Genomic DNA, 27069 nt, shown 5'->3' on the forward strand with positions numbered 1-27069 from the left:
TGCCCATTTTTGTCACATCTCAGTGATGTGTATCCTGGCAGGTTTTTCTTTTTGTTCCCTCCCCGGTATGGAAAGAACCATCTGCCGGGTTGGCTTTCAGAAGAATTTTGAAAAATACCAATTTCCCTTTGTTGAGAGGGGAGAGGGAAGGGGTGGGGGAGGGCACACAGGACAGAAGGGGGAAGGAGAGCCTGACCTAAAACCAAGCCAGTATTTTCAAGGATTTTAGAATAGCTCGTATTGTGTTTCCTACTCCCCAAGGAAGGGTTGTCCTCTTTCTTCTTTTCTCTTTGATTCGATTCCCTGCCACTCTGTGAGCAAGTCAGAAGCTGCAGCTGCTGCTGTCAGCTGGGAAGGGAGTCCCCTTGTTTAAAACCCATGTGTTAATCCCTGGTTAGAAAAAGTCGAAATGCTTTATGTTCCCCTTCTCGTCCACTTTTCTCCCTGCATTTTCCCTGCCTGCCTGTGGAGTTGTGTGAAAACACAGATATAGGTAGACCCCAAAGAGACTTGACAAGAAGCACAGGTAGCATGAAGGTCTGTAAACAGACAAACCTAAGGACTGGACAAGGCAACCAAATCTAGTTTTGAGAGTAGGGAAGGAGTCAGAAAGGGTATCAAGCATGTTGTGAGGTCTGGGGAAAAAATTATGGGGGCCTTTAGGAGTAAGAGGAGCTGTTTTTTTCATGGCTGCTGGACACAGATGGGTAGAAGTGTTTGCTCACAGGGGCTGTGCTTTGTTCCTAAGGAAAAGCCAGCAGCCCAGTGGGAGAGGAATTTAAACAGTGAGGTAAGGAGAAAGGAGGATTTGGGCTCTGCCAGATGGAGACAGCCACGCAGGCAGTGCTGCAGAGGGTCTGATGGGTAAATAAGAGGCTCAAGGGGCTCAGAAAGCTTATCATCAGGTGTGATATCCCAGCATTGAAGGGGGAATGCAAAGAGTGGCCTGAGGTTCAAATGAGAGAGGAGGAAAGAGTTTTGATTTTGACCGTGACTTTTTCCTCAAAAATCCCCCTACTGTCTTTCCTAGAAGAACAAGGAAATGCATCACCACAAAAATAGGGAGAAAGGAGCTAGAACATGGATGGTACTTAAGGAAAATTGAAGGTAGTGTCCTGTAACTATTATCGGTCATAGAATGGTTTGGGTTGAAAGAGATCTTAAAGACCACCTGATTCCAAACCCCTTTCCATGGGCAGGGCATCTTTGGAGTACTTCATATCTGAATAGTACTAAAGAACACAGATTTTTCAGCACTTTCCTAAGGTTTTCGAGCAGAAAACAGAGGCAGGCAGAGGTGTCTCACCCAGGGCCACTGGAAAAGGCATCCCACCTTCCGCTGCTCCAGCTGCAGCAAGGACCCCTGTGCCCACCCCACAGCTTGGTGTTTCCAACATGCCTCCCACCACCACTCGGTTCACCCCATCCACAGGCTGCCAGAAAAAAAAACAAAAAAACAAAAAAACAGGGTCCCTGCAGGTCTTTTTTCCTTTCCCAGATGCGGTGGTGGGGGCAGGCCAGCGATGCCCACCCAGCGTGGCAAGGGGTGGGCTGGCAGGTGGGCCAAAGCTCTGTCCCGTGGGCTCCGTCCCAGCAGATCCCTCGTGACCTCTGCTCGCCGGTTTTGGGTGGGGGGAAGGAGCCAGCAGCCGCAGTCTGTACCCCCACGCTGCCCCAGCCCCTTCCCCGCCGTGGCCACTCGTTAATAAAGAGGTGTAATTAGGAGCCCTCCCTCCATCCCGTCTGGTGTTGAGGCCATTTGTGTGCCGGAGGAGGAGGGGCAGACCCGGCACTGATGGGGGGAGGTGGCAGCGGGGGAGAGAGGGAGGGAAAGCTCCTTTGTTTGTTCAAGTAATTTAGGCCTCAGATGTTCTAAAAGAGAAGAGCAAAAGAAGCTTGATCAGCGCTGGTAAAGGTGCGCTTCGGGGCGCAGAAATATCCCTGATAGCAGAGGTAACAAAGTGCAACAAAGAAGTGTGGGTTTAAGCATTCTGAGTTTGTTTCTTAAGTCTGCCAGGAGAGATGTGAATCTTGGACGAAACTCAACCAGCAGCAAAAAACAAAACAAAACAAAACAAAACAAACAAGAAAAACCCAAAGAACCCACCAACCAAACAAGAAAGAAACGTTTTTTGCCCTTCACCAATATCTCTGCATCCGAGCACTGTGAGGGACTGAAGGGTGCCTGGATTCTCAGAGTCCTGGGTGTTGCTGCTGGGTGTTTGCTTTGTGTTTGCTCTGCTTAGCCAGGCTGAAGGGAAACATAGGAGAGTTCCAGGATTTTGCAGCTAATGGATTTTGCTTCTGTTTCGTATGTGCTAGCACACTGCCCTTCAAGATGAGGTTTTCTACTTTATGTGCGCTGACACATTGCCTTTGGTGTTTTGATCGCATCTCTCCTGTGCCTTCCCGTTTCCCTCCAGCCCCATTAGACACCTCTTCTTTAAAAATGAGAACCGAAAATCAAAGAAAACAAGTGGCAAACATTCTTCTATCCTTTTAGGCTTAGTAAAACTCACCTTCAAACCTCATCAAGAGGCATAAACTAAGGTGAAAATGTCTGTGTTGTGATGGGTGGGCTCTGCTGTTGAAATCCTTGAATTTCAACTGTGTGAAAGTTGCAGAAAAATGCACATGGGAGAATTTAATTATTTTTTTCTTTTTTTCTTTTTTTTTTTTTTTAAGTTAGAGAATAGGGTAATGGTGTGAAAGAATGAATTAGTTATGGCAAATCTTATTAGTGTCTATTGTAAGCAGAGAAACAGAGACATATGGGACCACTTGCAAAATTATTCCTTGTTTATTCAACTTCGTAACCGAAGCAAATTTTTTTGCATAGTGTCATTTATTTGGCAACTGGAGGGGTGTGGAAGGTGTGTGTCTATGGAGCAAAAAGGGGGAAAGGGGCGACGCAGTATTGGTATTCCATTAAAACTGATGCTCAGTGCTTTGTTTGTCAGGTTTTGGCAAGGCTTTTTGCTTTGAAAGCCTTTCAGAGAGGATCGAAGCAGATGGCAGGGAGATCCTGTTTGTGTTATTTTTGGACATTCCCATTGAAAGTCTCAGATTGTTGTCCTTTTTCCCCCTTCCCCCACTTGTGTATGTTTTTCTTTCTTCCTTCCTTTCCCCTTTCCTTCTTGAGAACCTTTTTTATTTTTTTAAAGCATATATTAATAATCATACAACACCACCTAAAAGCTGAGTGTGTTTCTGATGAAACAAGCTGTGTCCAGTTTATTTCTGTCTGTCTAAAACTGGATAAAAGTGATGGAGGGACTGTCTCCTGAAGCGGTACAAACAGCGTTAGGAGCACGAGTTGGGTAGGGGTGGGAAGCCAGACTGACATTTTGCGGGGCTCAGATCAATAGCAGCACATTACCCTGGTAGACCAGCAGCTGTATTAAGCCCAAGCAACAAGTTTTGATTAAGAGTCTTTGATAAAACAACTTTCATGACTTGTGTGACATGGGCTCGTGACCTGCATCCTTTTTAAGCCCTTGTGGTGGAGAGAACCAGCTGAGGATGACTGAAAAACTGAACTATGCCCTGACTCTTCGTGATGCCCTTCCCATGTCACTGGTGAGGTCCCCTGGTCTTAGGCAGCCTGGAAGGCTTTTGTTCTGCCATCATCTGCGCCTGGATTGTGGTAGGAAGAGAGAACTCCATTGCCCTGCATTCCTGGTATAAACAGTTACCCCGAGCAGTAATTTAGCTTCGAGTAACACCGCTGGAAGCGTCTGCAGTGCTTTTCATGTGGAAGCCTTCACCGAAGCCCTTCACAACCTTTGTGCAGGCAATCCAGCAAGGCTGAGCCTGGTCCAATCAGTTAAAGCATTTGGCTAGCCCAGGTCTATCAGCGAGGATGTGCACGCACAAAGAGGATGGGAGGTCTTGGCTGCAGTCAGTATCCAAAAGTTCAGGTGATTCACCCGAAGCTCCTCCGGATGATTAAATCTCTTAAGCTGAGGTGGAAATCTCAAGGAAACAAGCTTTCTCATGCTCATTCTGACAGTGCTTATTCCCAGCTAGAAGCTCATATTTAAATCCTCAAATCTTTACATCAGATGATATTAGAGGCACTTTGGCACAGGAAAATGGTTTACAAGAACATAAAGTTTTGGCCAAGAAAAATCAGCAAATGAACTTTAAAGGTTTCGCTTTTACTACTCTTAACACTGTAAGACAGTTTGGTTCAGGTTTTGAGTTCAAGGTGATGATTCATGTTGGTTTTTAGATTGATTGAACCTGTATACCCACATCCTCAAGTTTGTTTTTTTTTCTTTTTTTAATAACTTTTGCACTGAGAGAATCCACTTCAGAAAGTCTCTTTTTGTTCTTAATTGAATGAATGCTCAGAAGTCTTTCATGTGCATTTTAGCACCTGATTCTCAGTGCTATCGTTTCAAGGTGGTAGTGGGTGACCCAGCACGTGTGAAGTGATGTCACTTGAGGTGCATTTTGCTGACTAAAATAAACTATGGAGGGGAAAAAAAAATACCCAGACCAAGCCTCACCTTGCTCTCATTGTTATCACTTGCTAGACAATGAACATCGTCTTGGCAGGATTTTTGCTCTGTAGTGCTGACTTTTATGCCTGCCTTATTAAAGTTTGGCAAATCCTCCCTGTTACCTACTGGAGGAGCCTTCTGCTCAAAGGACCTTCCTCTGCTCCTGGGGTGACAGGGCTGCTCTGCCCAGTGAGGATTTCCCTTCAAGGCCTTCCAGGGATAAGGGCTTTCCTGGTCTGGTGCATTGAGAAAGGAGCCAAGCAACAGTCTCAGCCTAGACAAAAGGCATACTCGACCTACTATTTATGTAGTTACTTAAACATGATTTAACCTAAATAATGCACACTGTGACTTGGCTGGGGGAGAGGTGGGGGAGGGGAAGGAGAGGAGCTCATTTCTAATGAGCCAGGAGACAGCACAATTAATTACATATGAAGGACAGATGACTGACAGCAAACTGTCTACAGTAGAGGGAAACAAAATACCAATGTGAACAATTAAAGCACCCATGTGACAGAAGGGTCAGCGATTTCTCATACAGCGGACGGCCGGGCACAGCCCCTGGAGAGCCACAGGGGATGCTCGGCTGAGCGGGGGGCCAGGTGGGCAGAGGCTTTGCAGACCTCCACCATCAGAGCCGGGCAGGCATTTTCTGAGGCTGACAGGCAGTGCTCTGGGCACTGTGTTCATCACATGCGCTTCTGACAGCGGAAGCGTTAGCTGGTACTAATTTCGGCAACATGTGGGACGTGGGACTGGAAGGAGGGCGGGCGAGGCAGGGGAGAAAAGGTGCCATGGGCAGTTAGGTACCTGCCTCAGGATGCTGCCAGCCACGCGAAGGAGAGCTGAGGCGACAGAGGCTGTCCTTCCCTTCCCTTTTTCCTTAAAAATTGTTAACTTTCCTCGCTGCCTTCCAGATGTGGAAGTGCAAATCCCAGCTGCTGATGGTTGAATTCTTTGAGCAGCATGGCCAGAGATTTGCATCCTCTCTGCTCCCCCTCCCTAAACTGAAACGAAGTCTGGCATAACTTATCCCCCACAACACCCCTTTCATCCTCCCGTCTCTGCCAGCCTGTCCTGCGGTCAGCCCTTGGCTGTAAAGGTTTGGAGGTAAAGGCCGATGGATTAGCCTGGGGAAGGGCAAAAGGTTAAATGAGCAGGGCTAGCAGCATACAAAGGGCTACGATTGAAATATTTGCTGAATGCTGACAGGCAGCAGAATAGAGGCAGACAAGTGGCAAATTCCTGTTTTCTCCTCTAATTGAGAAAATATTTTGGGTGTTATTCAGGCAGGCTGCAAATTGAGACTGGGAAAGTCAGCCAGCCGGGGAGGGGAAGCATGGGAGGCCTTCAGGGAAAACTCTATTCCCAGTAAACCTGTTTCCAAAAACTATGCACTTACACTGATGGAAATCCCTGAAGCCTGGTGCTTACATTTTGCTTGGTCATTTTTACCGTGCAACTGCAGAGTCAAAGTACTGCACCTCTGAACTCAGGATGTCTCACAAGCAGAGTCTCACCCATTCCTGATGTTTTTGCAGCCACAGAAGTCTTGCTTTCATAGAATCATAGAATGGTTTGGTTGGAAGGGACCTTCATGATCACCTAGTTCTAATCCCCTGCCATGGGCAGGGACATTTCCACTGGGCCATATCACTCCAAGCACCATCCAACCTTGCTTTGCAGCTCCAGCTTGTTGCATGGAGGTGCTACCATGAAAAATTCGGGTGTCGTGAGGATCCATCTCTCATCTACTAGGCAGGAGATTAATGAGATTTGATGGTGTATTGATAAAACATGACAACTACTCAACTCTTGATTATGTCTGCGTGTAGTGTGGATAATACTCAGCTGTGTTTCAAGCTTGTGCAATGCAGGATGCCCGTGTACCTGAGCAGGGCTATTACAGTGATGGTGGAAGTGAAGGGAGAGAAATTGCTTGTTTGGTGCATCACAGGTCAGCTACACTGATTTCTGGCTTGGCCCAGCCCTCTGGCATCCCTTGCTTGCTCTTGGTTGTGGGTGCAAAGCTCTGGTGACATTTGGGAGAAGGATAATCCAGGTTGATGTGACCAAGAGCAGTTAGCTGGCCTGCATATCCCCTCCACCATTCTGCCTCCCCCTTCTCTGAATGCCTCTTTCTAGAGCTGATAATGTACTGAGAAGGTTTCAATTAACTGTAATTTCCTTATTTCTTAGAAATATGGGGTTAATTAAGGAGAAAGGGAGAAAGATGTAAAAAGAAACAGTTCCTCAAGCCAAAAAGCAGCATGAGGGTCAGCGAATTTTATGTTCCCCTTCATATACTCTTGTCATAAAGCCTGGAGACCAGCTTATAAAATGTTTTCTGGAGAATGCCATAGCTGCAGTAGAGGAAGGTTTTGGCAGTGGTGTACCTTATTTGTGGCCAGGAAATCGTATTGCATTTGGGCCCTTGAAGACTTAGCTGCTCCTTAAAGACACCCAAGAGGCAGTCAAGAGATTTTTAATAGTCAGTATGAGCTTGGTTAAAGCTTCACAGCATTTATCAGCGGGCCCAAATCTTTGTTGTTAAGCAAAGGGAAAGAAAGCCTGCCTGGCTTTGTGTGTCAGCTTCAAGTGAGCCATGCTGAGGTCTGCCAGGGTTCCCTTCTGCTGGCCCTGCACTACAGCTGGCCCTGGAAAGCAGTTGACGGGGCTGGGCAATACTCCTGCTGCTGGAGTAAGGCAAGGCACGACTCCTTTCCTGTTTATGGCTGTGAAGCAGTGGTGTGTTAGTGGCTCAGCACTGCAGATTTGGGCCTTGTTTCAGGAGGCCTGTGAGGGGAATGAGCAGCACAGTCACTGCCTTACAGTGAGGAAACTGAGGCACTAACGTGGAGCATGTCCAGAGATGGGCAGTGGAGCTGGGGAAAGGTCTTGGAGCACAAGTCTGATGGGGAGCTGGAGGGGCTTATCCTGGAGAAAAGGAGGTTCAGAGGGGAAACAGCCTCGAGTTGCATCAGGGGAGGTGAAGGTTGGATATTAAAAATTTTCCTCACCAGCCCTGGCAGAGGCTGCCCAGGCTAGTGGTGGATTCCCCATCCCTGGGGGGGGGGTATTTAAAAGATGTGTAAATGTGACACTTGGGGACATGGATTAGTGGTGGGATTGGCAGTGCTGGGGGAATGGTGAGACTTGATCTTAAAGGGCTTTTCCAACCTAAACGATTCCATGATTCTGGGCCTCCCTCTGCATAATGATCCGTGTCAGCATGAGCTGAAAGTGAAGCCCCCGGCTCATTCAGTCATCAAACCATTCTCCTGCCTTTAAATCACGGGTCTGTCTTGACCTTCCCTTACCCCCCTCAGTCTCTGCCTGGGTTGCACAAGTGAGAACAAAGTGACACTTGTTTGCCTCCTCCGAAGAGCTCACTCAAGCAGGTGATTGTCTTGCCTCCTTTTGCAGTCCCAAAACAAAGTGTTGAAGTGTTGTCCTGGGATGTAAAACATCCCATATATTCCCCCAGGACTGGATTTTTGCTTTCTGAGTGCAAGTGGCATTGAAAGGAAAAGAGGTCAAAATTGCAGGATAAGGGGAATAATCCCCAGGTGCTGAAATTAGGAGAAAGATGTGAGCACTCATCCTGTGCACTCCTCACAGGGCAGGGAGGGAGGGAGCTCTAACAGCTCTAGTTGCAGACTCTAAAGATCTGATCCTTCATTTGTAATCCTGCCAGAAAAAAAAAGGAAAAAAAAAAAAAGGAAAAAAAGAAAGAAACAACAAGCAAGAAGATGAGAAGTCAATCAAATTCACTTAAAACCTTGTCATTGTTTATTTGGTTTGGGGATGTTGAGAGGCCAAAGGATCTGAGACCAACACAAAAACATGTCTTGCGGGAAAGCCTATGGTTCTCAGCCGTGAACCCCTGTTCACCCTCAAAAGGGAAGTTTCTCCCTCTGTATTCAGCAAGAGAGGCTTGGTTTTGTTTAATTATGAATATTTTTCAGCACACGTGCTGCTGCATTGTGTTTGCATGAAGGTTTGCGGTTTAAATTCTAAAGAGTTTTGGACCTCAAAACCCAGGAGTATCCAGCATGCAAGCCAAGGAATTGAAAATGTGGATTTCATGCTTAAAATGTAAATATCAATCCATTAAACTTCCTCTGTTTTTATCTCCCTCCCCGTGAATAAGGGATATGACATCACAGGCTATCCTCTGTGAGAAAGGAGTTAGTTCCTGAGATCCACAAGGCACTTTAAAGGCCAAAGTAGTATAAAAGCATCATTTCATTTTATTTGGCCTATTCTGGCTTCTGGTCAAAACGAGAAAAACATGAAAAGATCTTGAGTCAGCACTGCTTTTGTTTTTATGTTTAAGTTTGAAACTCTAAAAATGAAAAGACAGTGAGACAGGAAATATAAACTGAAACTGAAAAGGAGACTTGAAGAAGCCCAAGAGAAATGGAACTGAACTTTGCCGGTGTGTCTTCAGCTGTAATGATCTGAGGGCTGAGCTCACCCCAGAGTGGGAAATTGTACTTTTTCATGTAACAAAAAGAGAAGAGCTTCTCTCAGGGGACTGATGAGTTTGGTCAGCTCAGAAGTTTTAATTTCTAAAATAATACCCATAATATCAACCTCTTATAATAGACCAAATCTTAAATTTCACAATTTCCAGGCTAGTGCCTTATTTTCCAGGCCATAGTATTTCTCCAGCTTTATCTGCTCAGGTGCTAAGGATTTTATACTGAGAAGAACCAGTTTCTGACCAGAAGCTTAGAAATTTGCCCTGTTTGCAAAACAATTTTTTTTCCCCTTCCTCCGTGCTTGTGGTTTCTGGTTCTCAGCGACTCATTTCCCTGGAAGAGATTAAAGGAGCCTCCTACAAGCCCCATGACACAGAGTTTCAGTGAAGTAGGGACCAAAACCAACTGTGTCTGAATAAACGTCTTGATTGAGTGTTTGTAATCTGATTCAGCAGCCCAGACCTTGATTTTTATCTTCTCAGAGGAGTGGGTGGAAGGGATGGGTGATAGCAGTTCAAAGCAAAGCAGTTTCTAGCATCTGAGGCTAAAAGGAGGCCTGGCATTTTACAGTAAGGGCTATCCATACACTGATGTCATTAATTCAGTTGTTTGCCCTGTTGCTGTAACATTTTATGACTGGGATAGAACTCAGAACATTCATGTTTCCTACAGGACACTTTGCTCCTTTGAAATATTTTAAGAATTACAGATATATTTAATTCTTTCCTTACTAACTTTGCTTGTTACACCTCAAGTGAATATGATGAGCGGGCTTAGGTGAAACTGAACACCAAATGTTAGAAAGGTGGTTAAGTAACATGGGTGAGAGTTGACAAGTTTGATAGGTTGGGTTGGAAAAGTCTCCCTCAGATTTTGAATTAAAAGAGAGTTGTCCTTGCCTTCCCCAAAAACGTAATTCTCCTCTCAAAGAATGAAAATGTGCAGAAATTGGGGTTTTTTTGCACTTCAGATATGCGCAGAAGAACCTATATTGCCTTTTGGGAATTCAAATGAAAATGAACATGCTTCTTTTTGGCCACATTTGGCTAGATCAGAGAGAGCACTGGGCGTTTATTTGTTTATTTATTTCTTTACTGACACCATTACTATAAGGAGCCCAAACTGAAGATTTGTAAGCATTGCAAGTTCCTCCCACTGCTTTGGTTTAGGCCTTTGAAGCTTCAAGCAGGCCAGGGAGGAGGCTGGCTCTGGCTGGCAGGAGCTGTGTCTGCCACTGCTCTGTCCTGGCCCTGTTGCTCCGCCTGGGCTGCCCCTGACCTCTGACGGGAATTGAGGGGCTTTTGGTTGTGTTTTATCTCGTCTGTGGCAAGCTAAGGCTGCCTGGCCAGCAGCCTGGCTGTCTCTTCGTGCTCGCCACTGACTTGCGTGTTACCATTCTGCTTCCTGTAATTTTGGGTCCAGCTCTTGCAGGAGCAGAAAGGCGTAGGTTTAGGTCCAGTCTTAAATAGTGGATTGCGGCCTGCTGTGACTCAAAGTCTTGGGTTTGTTTGGTTTTTGTTTTTTGAACTTCCAAACTGGATGCTGAGACAGCTGATATGGGAAGCTGGGCATGGCAAATGGCCTTAAAACACCCCTAAAACCGAGAACTTAGTAAGAACCTCCAGCCAAGAGAAGCCTGGAAACCTTGTGCCAAACCCCACAGGCTTCATGGCTGGGAGATGTGGGACTCTCAGGATAGAGGGGCTCAGGTTTTCATGGAGTCATAGAATATTCTGAGTTGGAAGGGATCCATAGGGACCACAGAGTCCAAGTCCTGGCCCTGCACAGGACAGCCGCAAGAAACCCACCGTGTGCCTGAGAGCCTTGTCCAAACACTTGTTGAACTCTGACAGGCTTGGGGCCGTGACCACTTCTGTGGGGAGCCAGTTCAGTGTCCAACCACCCTCTGGGTGAAGAAGCTTTTCTTAATATCCAGTCAGAACTTCCCCTGACACAACTTCATGCTGTTCCCTGGGTTCCTGTCACTGGTCACCAGAGAGGCTTCAGACTGCTCTCACTTGTTTGACTCTTCGTATTGAGGATGTGGTTGGTCTTCCATGGCCAAAAGTGGCAACATACCACAGAAGCAGTCTCCGAGTGTGCTGCCCCTTTTGCCAGCATGGCTAGGTGTGATATAGCACTGAGGAAACTCCTCTTTAAAGGTGACAATCATCCCTTGGCCTTTGTGAGGCCAAGGTGGGCAAACACAAGTTGCACTAGTAGTGATCTTGTAGCTGCTGGAGGTTAAATTATGTCAATCTAGATGGATTCAGAATATCTGGATTAATCCAATATTTGGATGGGAGAGCTTTGAAGGCATTAGGTTCTGTTGCATAAATCAAGGAGTCACAGTTGAACACTGAAGGTGCTAGAATAGAGATGATCCTTATACTGGTTTGAAAAACTATTTTTAGGCCCATTGAAGAAATCCTATGAGGTAAAGTTTTCTTCCACTAAACATGGGAGAAGTGAAAGACTCAGAGAGACTCAAAGTGATTATCAAAATACAAAAACCTCTCAGAGGGAAAGCAAGTCAAGGACCCCAAAATTTCTCAGTTGTCACACCAGTAGCATCATCATGAGAGGACATCATCCTCCCTTAGCACAACATGTAGATGCAGAGTATTTTGAAACCTTGCTACAGAGAGTGGAAAAAATGTGAAATTATGTATTTCTGGAAGGGCTTGGTGCTCAAAAGCTCCAGTCAGAGAGGTGAAAGATGGTAACCTGCTGCTCCTTGACCTGCTGCAAGTGGCATCCTGGCAGTGCTCACATTAGGAGATCTCCTGGGGCTTTCCCTTCCAGTTAAAAAAGGCCAGTGTCCTCATTCCCTTCACAGGATGAATTGGTTGGTTTTTTGGAAAACTGAGACCCCAGGGAGTCACAGTGTTCAGGAGACAGCTTGGATGCCGTTAGCTCAGAGTTGATCAGTCCCAGCTCCCACATCTCTAAACAAAAGCACAAGAAGAACAAACCCTCCCCTTCCCATTTTTCCATACTGTGTCCATTGACTTTATTGCAGTTCATTGTTATCCCTAACTAGAGAATTTTGATTTAATGGTGTATTGGACAGATTGTGGTTGACACAATTCCCCTTTCCTTCCATCTTATTTCCATCACATAATGTAATATGATCTTTAGCAAGTCCCTTTCTGTTTAAAGGAAAATCCAAACCGAGGAATCAGATTGATTGCTGTCTCCGTGTGCTCTTCTCTTCTCTGGAACACCTTCCCACTCTGGTAACATCAAATGTAAAGACTGGGGAACTTGACCTGACAGGTGCCAGCTCTTGGGAATACAAATGCTCAGCCGTAGGAAATATCTCTGTTGCAGCAGCGCTGTGGAAGCAATTAGGTAGAGGATAATAGATGGGCTGCAGTGAGATAGGAGGGAATGACTCCACAGAGGTGCTTCATGGTGAGATCATAAACCACAACAGCAGAGCGTGGATGGGCTAGTGATGTCAGCCAAAACCTGTGGTGGGATTCGTCTCCTCACAGAGGACTTCTCGCTGGCTGTTGTTGTTGTTGCTGCTTTTAATGGTTTCCCAAATCCGGAGGCCCCACTGCGGGGTGACTGCAGTGTTAAAGTTGGAAACGCTTCCATGTTTTGGTTTTAGGTGAACTTCTGGTTTCTCTTTCCACTGTCACAAAGTGTTTTTCTTTCATAAACTACTTCTTTTCTGAAGACTGCAAGTGGGGTGCTTGAATGGGGAAGCATGAGGCACATGTTGGGATTCTTGGGGTTGTCCTGTGCAGGGTCAGGTGTTGGACTCCTTCCCACTCGGAATATTCTATGATTCTGTGATTCTATATGAGGGACCACAAGCCCAGCTGCTGGAAAACTCAATGCAGCCTTTCCTTTGGGGCAGCCCTTATCACACTGTGTTGCTTACCTACATGAACAGATGCAGGTGTAGAAAAATGGGGAGCCTGAGACAGACAGTGCTCAGGCTGATCTGTGACTGCAAGCAGAGGAACAAGTTCACATGAAAACATTCAGTCTCTTTAGATTTGCTCTGTTGTTGAGTCAGGCTGCAGTAGAAAAACATAAATTTGAATCAGAAGGTACTGCCTTCAGAAGGATCTGCTCCTCTGCTCTGTGTTTGGGAAGGAGTCAGGTGTAGGCACGTGGCTAATGCAAGGGCTCTTTCCCTGAAGGTCTGTGCAACACCACCTTTCCTTCTGGGAAGCATCTGGGGCTTATCTGTGTCCTCACACAAGCCCTGTTGCCTCGGAAAGAGGAGATCCGATCTTCCTTCCCATCCGCCTCTCCCCGCAGGGGCTTCCCCTCCATGATCTGATGGAGCTCTAATGGTAATTACCGTTGTCTCGTGGCTCAGCGGTGTCGGCCTCGGGACGAACCCACCGTGTGGCTTTTGATACCCATCTCAGGGCAAGGCACGTGTGTCCCTGCACACGCCCCTGCGCTCCCCACGTTTTGCTCTCTGCAGGGAAACGCGAGCTGAATCCTCCCTCTCCTCCTCAGAGGTAAATAAATGCAAGGACTTGAGAGGACTGAAACCTGATTAAACTTCCTTCTGGCACGTGCACCTACCTCTGCACGTTGTCTCGTTGCAAGCTAAAAGATGAAAGAGAGAAAAAGCAGTAAAAAGGTATTGAAAAAAGTTTTCTTACTCCCTTTTCACTCTGCTGTGTAAATGGCTTAGTAGTTGCCTGTTTTAGAGAACTAATTTTCAGGTTAATTTTTAAGTTTTCATTTCAACTTGAAAAACAAACATAACTTCTGTTATATCCACAGCTCTGCTCCCAGACTTTCTCCCCACCCTGGCACAAATGTTTAGTGGTAGTGAAACATGCAGCTCCTTGAGCTAGCCTCCTTTCCTTTCCCTTTAAAAGAAAAAAAAAAAAAAATCTCTGATTTCTGCACTTTTAAGGGATGCAAAATTTTTTAGAGAATCAGCATGGAAATTATTATGTATTTTGAGATCATTCTATTTTTTTCCCTTCTGATTTCTTTATTGACACTTTATGTCTTTCTTTCCTTCTAGTTTTGCAGTGTCAGGAGCTTGGGAAGTTGGGGTGCATCAAAACCTAATGCAACTTGCCCCTCTCCCAGTCACATCTCTCCTTGCTCTAGCCTGTGCTACTTAAAAAAAAAAAGGACAGGGATTTGGAAAGTTAAGGAAAATCTTAGACCACCATCACAGTCATCATGCTTTGAAGAATCTGCATTTTTTACCCCAGCCTGGTTCAGGAGATGAGGATCTTTCTTTACCTCCTCTGGCTGGAGTTTTTTCAGTGGGAATCTCCTTGCTGGTGTGTGGTGCCTCCTTGCCAGAGGAGCAGCACATGGGTTGATCTCTGGGAACAGGTTAAATAAACAGGACTATGTTTGGGTTAATTGTCACTGGTTCTGCTGCTCTCCATTACTGATCTATCTGGGAGACTGGCCAAGGAGCAGATGTGAGAGACAGCATCATCACCTCCCTCCTTGTCCTCATTGTGTCTGGATTTATCCTTTTTCTTTTCCTTATCCCCCCTCACCCCTTTTTCTTTTCTTTTTTTTTTTTTTTCTTTTCTTTTTCTTCCCTATTTTTTTTTCCCCTTTGGCTGAGCAAATAGGCCAGATGGCAGTGAGGGGAACAGACAACAAGTGAGCCATGGCATATGGGCAGCCTGTTTAATTTTGACTCCTGTTGGGAAGTGGCTTGCAGGGAGATAAGTTACAAAAGGCGAAGAGGAGGAGGAGGATTGTGTGTTGGAGGGGAGGGGCAGGAAGAAGGGGAGAGCCTTTTTGAGATGAAGCAGCCCAGCTGAGGGAGTCCGGGGCACCAGGGGCTGAAACCTTGGCTGCATTCCTGACACAAAGCAGTAAATTAGGTGTTTCCGTGTCAGGTTGTGCAGGAAGTCTTGTTGGCTGAACACGGGAAGGAAAGTTGGAGATGTCTGCCTCAAACGAGGAGGAGGAGGAGAACATATCTCCAATTTCACCTCGACTACCCTGCCCCAGGCAAGCTCCAGCCAGGTTTAGGAGCTGGGATGCTGAGACATTTGCCCAGCTGCACAAGAGGAGTCTTGTTGCCCTAGATGATTGTTTTCTGTGAGTATAGGATTGTGTATGTTTTGCTCCTGTGGGCTATGGGCATCAACGTGAGATCACCCACTATAGATGTCTTGGAAGCAAAAGAAATTACTTTTTAAGTTTTGAAACAAAACTGAGCAAAAGATTGACACAAAGCAAACTGAAAGGCAGCTTAATAATAATGTAGTTGACAGTGATTCCCCTTCCCTTCTCTTTTGGCCTTCAGTTTTTCTCTCTCTCACTTTTCTTTTTGGATTCAATATGCTATCAGCTTCTTGCTACCTATTCACATCGTTCATGCATTTTGGATTTTGCTGGCTGAGACCAAAGGGAGTCTTGCATTTAATGTGTCTCAATGATTTAGGAACAAAATTAGAGTTAATTGCACTAAATTATAAGTATGTGAGGCTTGCTGGCTTTGTTTTGAGGAACTGGGACTTTGGGAGAGGGTGAGGGAGGGGTAGGTGTATTTTTCTTAGGTTCTGTAATTGTGTTGCTTTTGCATCACAACCTCATCAAAATGTAGTTTAAAATGGCTACGCAATTTAGGAACTTGAGAAGTTTTATTCCCACTGATGCTCAGTGGATTTGGTGTTCCTTGGTACAGGCTCCCAACACCTTCACCCCAGGGGCATTTTTAAAAATCACTCGTTTTGGCCAATGACATACTAATTTTGTTCCATTTTCTCCTCTTTGATGGGAACAAGCACGGAATCCCAATACAATCATCCCATGCATGAACCATTTGGAGCTCTGTGCATATTATCAGCGTCTTGACTGGTGAAGTGGGACTCTATCTCGACGTGCCCATGGATGGGATTCATCTGTGAGCTCCATGCTTGTGCTTGGCAGGGTGGGAGAACTATACAAACCAATTAGCTCTGGAAATCCTGAGCCCAGTTGGCAGGATGCAGATGATGATCCTAGACCACAGTTGCACTCTGTGCCTGCACAAAGCACTTTTTATATGACATTAATTCTGCAGAGAAGTTTTTATTCACCAGAGAGTCTGAAGAGAAATGATTATGCATCGCTGGCTTGGTGGAGCAGAATTTTAACTTCCAGCTCAGGCACTCCTCCACTGTTTAGTTTTAACATGAAATAGAAACACAAGCCTGTGATTTATTGGTGAAATATTTAAGATAGATTGTTAAATTATTCAAATAACAGAGTTTAAAGCAGACAAGGGGAAAAAAAAAAAAAAAAAAAAGGTCAGTCCATCCAAAGAGCTCAGTTTTCCTGAATTTGAAATTGAAAAGCGTACATAAAGTGCTATTTCAGTGTGAAGACAGAAATATTTTAGAATGAAAATGTTCAGCTTTTTTATCCTCCCAACATACTAAGGCTTTAATCTTTCTCCAACTGATCCCTGCAGACTCCGTTTCACCTGCAGTACTAGGAACTGTTGCAGCCTCCATCATTTACTGCCACTCATCCGCCACCTATTTGGGCACTCACCCAGGCTGGCTGCAGTTTTCCTCTTTCTATGAAAACTAATGGAGAGGCTTTTTGTCTTACTGTTGATAAACCAGGAGAGGACTTCTCCAGTCTTCTTGCCTGGGGTTTTGGTATCACCTCGCCTTGCTGTTGGTGTTGTATTTTCCATCCCACTTTGGAAAAGTGTATCGAATCTGCTATACTTGTCCTTGCCCACTTGCCCTCTTGGCATCTGTGTAACATTATCACAAGGTAAAATTAGAGTTCTCTTCTCAGAGGAGGAGATAGGAGTCATGCTCATGGCCTGTAAGGACCCCAGAGGCGTAGCAGTAATAGTGTAGATTAGTGAAATAAAGTGTGAATAAAGCATAAAGGTGCTGTGTGTGTGTGTGTGTGTGTGTAACCTTGATATTCATTTCATAGAATCACAGAACAATTTGAGTTGGAAGGGACATTAAAGGTCATCTTGTTCCAACCCCCCTGCCATGAGCAGGGACACCTTCCACTAGAACAGGTTGCTCCAAGCCCCATCCAACCTGGCCTTGAACACTTCCAGGGGTGGAACATACTCACTTTCTCTAACTTTTCCCCCCAACATTTGAGATAAAATACATGAGAATTGTGGCATCCTAAGGAACTTTTACTGTTTGCCTAAGTTTCTCCAAGTTTGAGAGAGCTTCCTAGCTTCCACAGCCGTGTCTGTAGCGAGTATAAGATCAATGTGGCACATAAAAAGCAAAAGCAATTGGACTTTGACATATCTTCAGTGAAAACATGTGGGAAATGTGCATCGAGATCCTTGGATGGCTTTGAAAATTTCATCTCTCCCTTCATCTACGCACATTTCAGCACAGAAAAAGGAACTTTTTTCAAGTCTGATCTTCTCTAGCGAGCCCTTAGTCTTGGGCAGTGCATCTTAGGAGGAGAGAACTTTCAAAGTCTGAGTCTTTCAAAAATTTTTTTTTGGCTGAAAAAAGGTTAGTTAGTACAGGCAAATCCTAACAGTATTTTTTTTTGCCATTCTGTTGTTGTTTTGTGGGTTTTTTTTCGTGTTTCTGTGTGTCTGCATTCTACTTTTCCACCTGCCTTCAAAGGAAAGCTTTCAGAAAAGGATTTGCTTGGCCTTCTTATTGCTGAAGGGGGAAGGGTGCCATTTTTGTGTAGTGCTGCAAGACAGACTCTGCAGGTGAAGCTACCCCAGCTGTGGGGGACAACTCCAGGACTGAAGATTGAAGCAGGGATATTTTTTTGTTTGTTTTTCCTTTTCTCTTCTTTGTGGATTTGTTGTGCTGTGGGACCAGGTCCTTTATGGCACGTAGGAGTGGGGTTTATGGAGCAATCAGCTCCATCAGCAGTAGCGGCTGTCGCATAATGCTTCATCCTTTTGTAAAAGATTTTCTGTGTGTGTGTGTGTGAGCTGAAAGTATGGCCGTGAGGGAAGGGGATGTGAAATGTTGGGCTTTTTTTTTTTTTTTTCCTGTCCTTTTTTTTTTTTTTTTCAAACTTGGAAAGAGCCTGTCTGAGTTCCTTTATGCTTTTCAAGCTCGGGGATGAGAGAGAGCGAGCGTATGCGTGCGCGTCTGCGCCCATACAGTTCGCTCAAGTGGGAAAAAACCCCGTTTGCGGTTCACACAGGAGGAATTTCTGATGGGAGACAACAGTGCTAAGCAGAAAGGCACATCCTGATCTCTGGCAAGTGAGGGGCACGCCGGCGCACACACGCACACAACACATACTCTCCGGGCGCTCTGCATAATACGTGCAAAGCGCTGCCCTTTAATGAACGTAACCTATGGCGGCTGGGATGCAGCCGGCCAGACCTCGCCATTAATAAACTGGGAACATTCTTCTCCTTTTTTTAGTCCCTTTCAATGCCAGCCCCGCGGTTTGATCTCCCTTGAATGCTGCTCCCCCTCATTTGGGGCTCCAATTCTGAGAAGATTTGGCGCATTGTTTGAGGTCGCAGGATGTCGGATTGATTTCGGAGCTTTTGTATTGACTCCGGGCTCCTGAATGAAGCTGTCATGTGTGTCTGTGGTTGGCTAGCAGGCTGTCCGGCTGCAAGCTGTGCCTTCCTTTGTTGTTTAGGCCTCATTGAGCTGAGGGAAGAGGCTCATTTCAGGGTGATTTACCACCACCCAAACACCAGCTGTCTGTTGTACTGCCGCTTGCCTCCACCTTGGATTCAGTTCTTGTTTCCCTGCGTTTTCCCCCCCTTCTCTCCCACTCTTCCACTATAGGCACTTGGGTACTGGTTTTTCAAAATGTGTGGATCACCCTGACAGAACAGCATAAAAAACATAATAAACACTGAATGTGTTGTTCTTCTTAATGGCATTTGTGCACCCATGGGGATTTTGCACTGTTGCAGTGCTATACATAGAATCACAGAACAATATCTCGAGTTGGAAGGGACTCACAAGGATCATCGAGTCCCAGTTCTGGCCCTGCACAGGACAGCTCCAAGAGTCACACCATGTGCCTGAGAGCCTTGTCCAAACACTTCTTGAACTCTGGCAGACTTGGGGCTGTGACCAGTGCCCTGGGGTGGTTCCAGCACCCAACCATCCTCTGTGTGTTTGTGCCAGCTCCCTGGGGAAGAGGCTACTTCCAGTATTTTCAGTGGCCATTGCTCAGAACAGAGGAAGCCTGATGAAAACCGAGCAGGTCAGAGCCCTGCTGGACCTGTCAGACGCTGCAAAACGCACGACACGGTGCTGCTAAAGCTGAGCCCACCTCTCCAGCTGAGTTTTTCAGCCGCAGGCTTGGGAGAGCGGGAGGAGGACGGGATGCTCCCGTTAATCCCAGCCAGCTCCTCCATAGCACAGGGCCTGGCAGCTCCGTGGAGGCCCGCCGGTGCCATGTGCCTCGTGTCTGACTCCTTTAAACAGTGCTGGCAGCTCCGCCCGGGACGGCTCTGGGCGATGTCGCGCGTGATTTGTGTGTGCCCCTGAGCCCCCCCCAGCGCCGCTGGCGTGAAGCGAGTTGTGACCGACCCTCATTTGACTTCTGGGTGACGCAGTTCGGTATTTCTCGACCACAGTCTGTTAAAATTGGCAACCGCTCAGCTCCTGTCACCCGTGCAGCTGAGATAATTAAGCCTGTTACTATTATTATGATTTTTTTTCTTCTTTTTCTGCAAACTTTGGCCAACTGCTGGTTGCACTGTGGTGCAAGGAGATGGGTGAGGGCAGAGAGATCCCCTGGAAGAGGTGGGATGATGTGACATATGTGCTTTGTCAAGGAGCCTTCTTGCTCTTTGCCTTGGGAAGGGTGGTGTCTGACAATGGGTAGGAGCCAGCAGAGGGAAAAGTGAGCTTCCCTACTGGAAAACCTTGTGCCTACCTGCTTCTAAACCACAGCATCTCATCAAAAGTAGGCAGTACATCTGCGAGATTTCAACATAACTGTTCTCCTCCTCAAGGCCGTTAATAAAAGGCCAGGAAACATGGAAATAGTGCTCAGACCAAACATCTATAATACCCAGTGAGTTGAGGCTCCTCTCTTTGCAGCATTCTTCTCCCTCCCTTATGTGCATCAGGCGCTGCTGGACGAAGGCAGGGGGGATATATTAGGAGGCAACATCCACATCAGGATAGCCTCAGCGAGGTGTTTTAATTTCTTAACAAACTCCTTGGGCACTAGAAACTGTAAAATAACATACAGATAAACAAACAAAAACTCCCTAACCCTTAGCACCCTGGAGGGCTCTGTTTCAGATCACTGAATAAAAGCTGAAGCTGCATATGCATGTTTAATGTAACACAAGGCGTGTGCTGTGGAAAAGCATGCTTCCTTCTAATCTGGTTCCAGACAGAAGCATCCAAACAGAAGCCCCTTTCCCTATCCCCACTGAACTGCTTGGTGTATGTGAGGAAACCCCTGAATGACAAGGCCTCCATCTGCTCTGGAACAGAGTTGCGACTGGCTGCAAATGTTGTCCATATGCTTTTTTTTTTTTTTTCTCTTTTGCCTTTTAACTTAGCTGCCTAATGTTAGACACCTATCCCCAAATTAAGCATCTGCTCGTAAGAAGCTTTCCTAAAATAAGGTGGAGGTAGCAGCTCATTCAGCCAGTGCACATTAGGAGAGGTGCATCTGCAGCTGGAAAAGGAGGTGAGATTATTCATCCAGTGCATTACTTTCATTTGATTTTTTTTTTTTTTTTTTAGGGAATGGAAAAGTTCCTTTATTCTTGTACTGCCATAGAAAAAGAAAAAAAAAATCAAGTTTTGGGTTAATATTTCCCTTCTACTCCTGATTTCCCAGGTGCCTATGGGCAACATCTTGCAGTTTCTCTCTGGTAAATAAAACTGGTGATATTTCCACTTGGGCAGGAGAACATGGCTGTGGTTTGCCATGAGCTCAGGTCATATTAGAGCCATGGAAGGGTCTAAAAATGGGAGTTTTTCCTTGGCTTGTGGTTAAAAAAGAGTTCAATTTTCTTTTTCAACATGATGACTTTGCAGTGGATACTGGGAGAAATTGACTATCCACAAGATCCATATGGATCTAGTTTCCTAACCACAAGAGTGTGTTATTGCTATAGGTACCCCAAGATATCCTGGCTGCACATCAGCTGCCTTTTAGGAAGTGTGTGGGTCTCTCTTAGGTCCTTTGTGGCTCCAACTTGTGTCATATAGTGTGAGATGTGTAGAAGGTGTTCTGTGGTTAGACAGATGAGTCTCTCCCTGTGCCTCAGTTTCCTATCACTATCATAATAATGTAATACACTTGCTTTAACTTCTAGTTTAATCACTTCCTTCTGGGCAATGGTTTTTTAATTTTAGAATTTTAGAGATTATGGACTGATTTTTGAAGGACTGTAATAATGGGGCAAGAGCAAAACACCATTGATAAACTGGAGTCACAGGCAGAGGTTGCCAATTGCAAGTAGTCCCCTGAAAACCTCAGAGTTTGACAGGATGCTATCAGCAGACCAAATGAAACATTTTGTTAGGTATCAGGTGAAGTACCAGTACTACCTTTTCGGTGTCTTATTTTTTCCCAGCTTCTCTTTTGGAAAGAGGGAAAAAAAGATAACTTCTGAACATTATCTGACCTTGCTGGGATTTGTGAGGTGCTGAGGTCACCAAGTAAGAGATCTCACCACACCTGGCAGGTTGCAGGCTTTCCCAAGGTGACCAAAAGTTTATCTGCCTTTTTGTAATTCCTGCCACCAAGGGTCATCTCTCTGCTGTGCCCTGACATTGAGCAATGGCTGCAACTCCTTTTAATCATGCCCTTTCCCTTCCTCATTGTTTAGGACAGAACACTTCCACTTGGCTAAACTCAGTAACTGTGTTAGTGTTGGGATCTCCTTTTCTCTGTAAAGTAATCCAGTTGAGATCTCGTGACTCTCCATGGCTGTACACAAGCAGATTCTTCTTCTCTTCCCCAGTGGATGCTGAGAGTGTTTATTTTTTAGCTGGGCAGGAAAAGTCTGAAAATAGACAATGTCTTTGTGTGTGCCCATGGGAAGCGAGTAATTGTGACAGGTTTGTGGAGACTCCATTGCCTGTGTTACAGTCTGAGTTTAGGGAGCATTTTGACCAAATCTGGAATTTGAAATCCTTTCTGTCATGGTGCTTTATCTTAAAGATACCCTGGTTTGATAAGCAACAAAAATGCTCTGGTGAAGAACCAGAGTGACTCAAATAATCCCCAAAAAGAACTATATTAACATAAGGGACCTTGCTGATCTAACCACGTCAGTCTAGTGGGTTTTCAACAAAAATAAGGTATCCGATCTCAGCTTCTTTCTCAAACTGTTCATTGCAGGTAAAAGGAGAGTGAAGGGACTCTGCTGCTTTGCAAATCTCTGCTGACCCCAGCATCCACTCCTGGAAGTGTTCAGGGTCACGCTGGATGGGGCTTTGAGCAACTTTGTATAGTGAAAGGTGTCCCTGTCCAAGGCAGGGGGTTGGAACTGGATGGTCTTTAAGGTCTCTTCCTTCTATGTTATAGAAGATTCTATGTTATAGAAATTACAGGGTCTGTGCCAGCAGTGTTGGCTGAGGGTGGGTTGTTGAATTCCTGTCAGGGATTTAGTGCCAGTGGTGATGTGGACCCATTGTCCTGCTGAGGGCAAGTCACACCTGTAGACTTGATTGCACCACATCTAGGCACTAGAAGCAAGTAGGAACTAACTTGGTAAGGGAGTTTTTCTTCAAGTCACTGCAGTTTGGTACTTGTACTCTCTGAGCATGATAGACTTGTTCCTGTTCATGTAAGTGTATGAAAACAACGTACTAAAATGACTTTTTGACTTTTTTTTTTTTTTCAGCTTTGCTTTCCCGCTGTGTTTTCCCATGCACTTTGCTATCCCTATACCCCTGTCTATGTCACATCCCTGATGCTGCGATATTGGCCCTTGGGAAAGTCTTCTTGGCAGCTTGGGAGCTACCCCTCTGTGAAAGGGGACCTCCCAGGAATGCAGGATGAGTCCACAGGCTTCCCTAATGCTCGTTCTTCCTCTGTTTCTGGTAATAAATACAAGACTTCTTGGTCTTCAGTGGTTGAGATTGTGCTGATGTTTTTCTTGCCTTATCTCTTTTAGGGAAAAGTCATTGGAGATGCAAAACTGCTTATGAGTTGTGGTTGCAGAAAAGGGAAAAATTCTCAAGTGAAAGACTCAGATCAGGTCAGTCAATATATACCTTTACTGATGGAAATGCAAAATGTTTTAACATCTGGTGGATTTGTTTTGTTCTGTTCCATATCAGAGTTCCTGGACACAAGCAGAGTTCTTGACATGATTGACAATGGTACAACATTAATGTTTTTGTGTTTGTTATTTGTAGAAAAACCCTTAAGCAAGATCGGGGATTCCTTGCACTAAGAGCTGTTCATGCCCTAGCCTGGCTTATTCACATCTGGTTTATTTATTCATGAATTCTGTTTCTTTATAAAAATCCACTCCAGGCAATGCCTTTCTTAAAGAATATTGCATTTCCTTGCTGGCTAAATGCATGCAACCTTTGGTCTCCTACTGTATCTGCCTAGATGGGTGGCAGCTACAGAAAAACGTGCCATTCTTTGCATGCTTTTGTTCTGGAGTGACACCATCACAAGGACTTTTCTTATTGAGGTCCCCTCATGATAGACATGTAAAAACTTGCTCACAAACTGATGGCCAGGTTTCAATATTCATTACTTGGAATGAATGGCCCTTTATTCTAAAATTGGTCAAACTGACATTGGTGGGACCACTTGTAGGGTTCAGTAATTGCAAGCGAGATGGTCTGTGCTCGTTATGATAGCCAGCTGGTGGTCTCTTGCTGCCTCCTGCCATTTTGCACTTATTCATCTCTGTCAAAATTTTTAGTGATTATGGCCTTCTGGCTTTGTAGGTAAAGAGAAGTTTGAATCCGGAGATCATTCGTTCCGAAAATGAAACAAAATTTGATTTGAGCATAAACATTTTATAAAATCGGGTCATCCAGTCTTAAATATGGCAAAGTGAAGCCGTTGATCTCAAAGGTCAAACAACTTTGTTCTCTAATGTACCTTGTGAACAGCCTGTGACTGAGTGTAGACCTGAAGCAGATTCAAACAGTGTCCACATAGTTCAGAAACTCATGGCAATTTCTTGCAGGAAAAAGAGGTGAATTCTCAAGAGGAAAAGTGGTTTTTGTTTTTAAAATGCCTCAAATTTTAACATTCAACAACTGTAATTAATAACAGTGTTTCTAAGCCTTGTTTTGTTAATCTTTAAGAAGATCTGAGAAAATCTATCCATCCATCTACCTATTTTGTAGCAGGCTCTTTTGTGAGGAACATTAGTCACACTTACAAATTCTTTGTAGGATTTAGTCATTCACTGATTTGTTTTGTTTTGCTTGTGTTTTTTTTTTTTTTAAATGGTATTTTCAAAGTAACAAATTCATTTCCATGAGCTATATTATCAGTTGACCATCAAGACCAGGGTTCATATTACTTTTCTTTAAAGACTGGCTTCCCATTCCCTCAAATATGAGCTTACTAGTCTCATTTTGAGGTTCTAACACATCAGGAAAAAATAATGTGGAAACAAACACTCTTACCAATTTTAGTCTTTTATATTTTGATGTACTCTGGTTTACAAGACTAAAGCAGCGTTAAACCACTGGCAGTACAGATTAGAAATTAAATTGGAACATCCTGATTGCAGAAAGGTTTTAAATAGCAGTATCTCTAAAAAATCCTGTGTGGTAGACCTAAAACTCATAAATGGCAATATTTTAATTATAGAGTAGGCAATAGTTTTCAGAGGGAAAAAGAAATCCCATTCTTTTATGTTTTCTAGAACAGTGGAAATTATTTTTTGCATTCAGTTACTTTCTGAAATCTAATTTTTGTTGTAAACTGGTGATGTGTTGACCATTTCAGTAACTCTTTCTTTGCTGTAACAACACAAACTGTGGGGCAAGGGCTTGCTTCACAGTCTGTAAAGCTCATTCATCATGCCCCTGGCAGGGTCCTGTCTGTATTTCAGGGGACAGGAGGTGGATGAGGAGGAAACTGCTACAGGAGAGTGGGTGGCAGTGTGGAACATTTGTCTGTAAATGCAGGACCTCAGCTCAGCTTATAAATTATCCCCTGGGCCTTGTAGATAAACACAGACTTCTATGGTGACATCGGCTGGGAAAGGCAAACACTTGCCGACGATTGTAGGCTAATCCTTCAGGACACTAATTGCCAGAAAACCAAGGAAGCATTATTTTAGGAACGGCTTGTTTCACTTTGTGAAGGGGAAAAACAGTGCACTGGATTTAGTTTTGTTTGCAGAGCTTTACTCCCTCCTCCTGCGCCCTGTCTCAGATTTTAAAGGTTTACCTTCATTATTGTTGTTGGGGTCTTTTTTTTTTCCCCCCCCTTTTCTGTGCTTTGTGTTTCACTCTGATGCCTCTTTAAGCTTTTGTGAATATGCAACTTAGTTTTCATTTGCTTGAATGTACACATAAATAGGTAAATTTAAAGTTTTGGGACTCACCAACTACTTTTTGGCTGAAATTTCTCTGAAAGGTGATGTTTTGCAAATATTTAATTTTTCTTTCATTCTTTCGAGTCAGTTTGGAAACTGGCAAAAAGTCCTAAACACACAGTCCCACAAGTGAAAATTCCCAGTTGAGCCAATTCATGACCCAATTCAATATATTCTGTGATTCTGTGGTTCTCCAGTATATCTCTGGAAGAAATGGCACCTTAAACTCCTTTGATCTGAGTTCTGCTTCCCCAAATCTGGCAATCAAAGACATCAACTAACTGCATAATGTTTTCCAGTGTGTAAAATCTGGACCTGTCAAGGGCAGAAGTGCAGACAGGCTCACATGGGGCTGTGATGTCACAACAGGCACAAGGAACCCAACCTTTCTGTTCCAGGAGAGGGACTGGTAGCCTCTGCTGTGTGGCCACCAAATCCAACTTGAACTAAGATGAGGTGGAAGGCTAAACAGTGCCATAAAAATCCCATAAAAGCTTTGAAAACTTCAAAGGGGATACAGCTGCACTGAATAACTAGTCCTATTGCCCATGCATGGTCTAGATGAAATTTTGGGTCAGTGAAGCAGGATGACTGAGAGGAGTCCCCAGATAAGACCACCTCTTGCCAGCAAAACCTGTGTCTTTGGCTGCCACCAGCAAAATTGCCAATTATTTGTGTGCTTTGTGGGAGTAAAATTCATCACTACTCTGAGGCCAAGAACCAAGACTCTGCACCACAAACATACCAGTGTAATTGTAAGGTTCATATATGCTCTTAGGAGTGGTTATTAGTTTACCAGTAATTTATGCCTCCCCATAAATTATTATAATGTTGCTTATTATTTGAGGTGCATTGTTGTATAAGAATGGCAATCCTGGACTAGGATACTACTTGTGCCAAGTAGTACCAACATAAAGTAGGGAAGATGTTTCCTGGGGAGTGATTTCATTTATGTACCTTCAGAGGAAAAAAAAAAGAACACAAAACAGTGTAATTTAAAAACAGGAGTAAAATGTGTGGGTGGGCAAATAGCGTGCATATTAGAGGTATGCATAGGATTGAGAACCAGAAGTAGCAGAGTTCTCCATATCCTCATGCAGCTCTGCCTTCTCAGAGTTTAGTTTTATTTGTTTTTTATTGCTTCTCCCAAAAGGTGGGTGGCTCATCAATGTTTAACTGCTTTTACCCTTTGATTATTTTTTTTTTCTCTTTGCTTAACTTTTCCGGTGGTTCCTGTGAGATCAAGTGTTACGGAGAAGTCAGACCCTCCTGTTCTTCTGTGTGTTTGGTTTTGGTTTTAATACGACAAATGTATGCCTCCTCTGGAAAGGGTATCCATGCTGCAGAGTAATTATTTAGTGAATGGTGGATCCAGTTCATGTCGGCAAGGATCAGATTAATCATTATTAATCATGACCCCTCCGACAGTAACCTCATCCCTTGCCTAAGTGCTGCTCTTTATTAAGAAGTAAAAGCTATCAGGGGATGGCTGGGCCACTGCTCTCGTTGCACTAGCACAGGGCTCAGGCCTTCTGGCAGGAGGCAGAGGAACTCAGTTCAAAGTTAAAAATAGTTGCACATGGTCCACGTTCCAGAAATGAAATAGGCAGCTTCCCCTGTGGGCTTC

At 44.7% G+C, this 27069-nt stretch overlaps 1 protein-coding gene across 4 annotated transcripts in view; it reads left to right on the forward strand.

Annotated features, from left to right (window-relative positions):
* Positions 1 to 27069, forward strand: part of SETBP1 (SET binding protein 1) — a 264688-nt gene that overhangs the window by 30907 nt on the left and 206712 nt on the right. For 3 of the 4 annotated variants that reach the window (XM_027885462.1, XM_027885471.1, XM_027885454.1), the window contains exon 3: positions 23037 to 23120. The exons of the other annotated variant lie outside the window; for it this stretch is intronic. In XM_027885462.1, the coding sequence (XP_027741263.1) occupies positions 23037 to 23120 (84 nt within the window). The remainder of the gene's footprint in view (positions 1 to 23036; positions 23121 to 27069) is intronic. 4 annotated transcript variants of the gene reach the window in all.

This window comes from Empidonax traillii, unplaced genomic scaffold (genome assembly GCF_003031625.1).
Source record: "Empidonax traillii isolate 1590-97213 ecotype Southwest subspecies unplaced genomic scaffold, ASM303162v1 scaffold10:size5872457, whole genome shotgun sequence".
Classification (NCBI taxonomy): domain Eukaryota; kingdom Metazoa; phylum Chordata; class Aves; order Passeriformes; family Tyrannidae; genus Empidonax; species Empidonax traillii.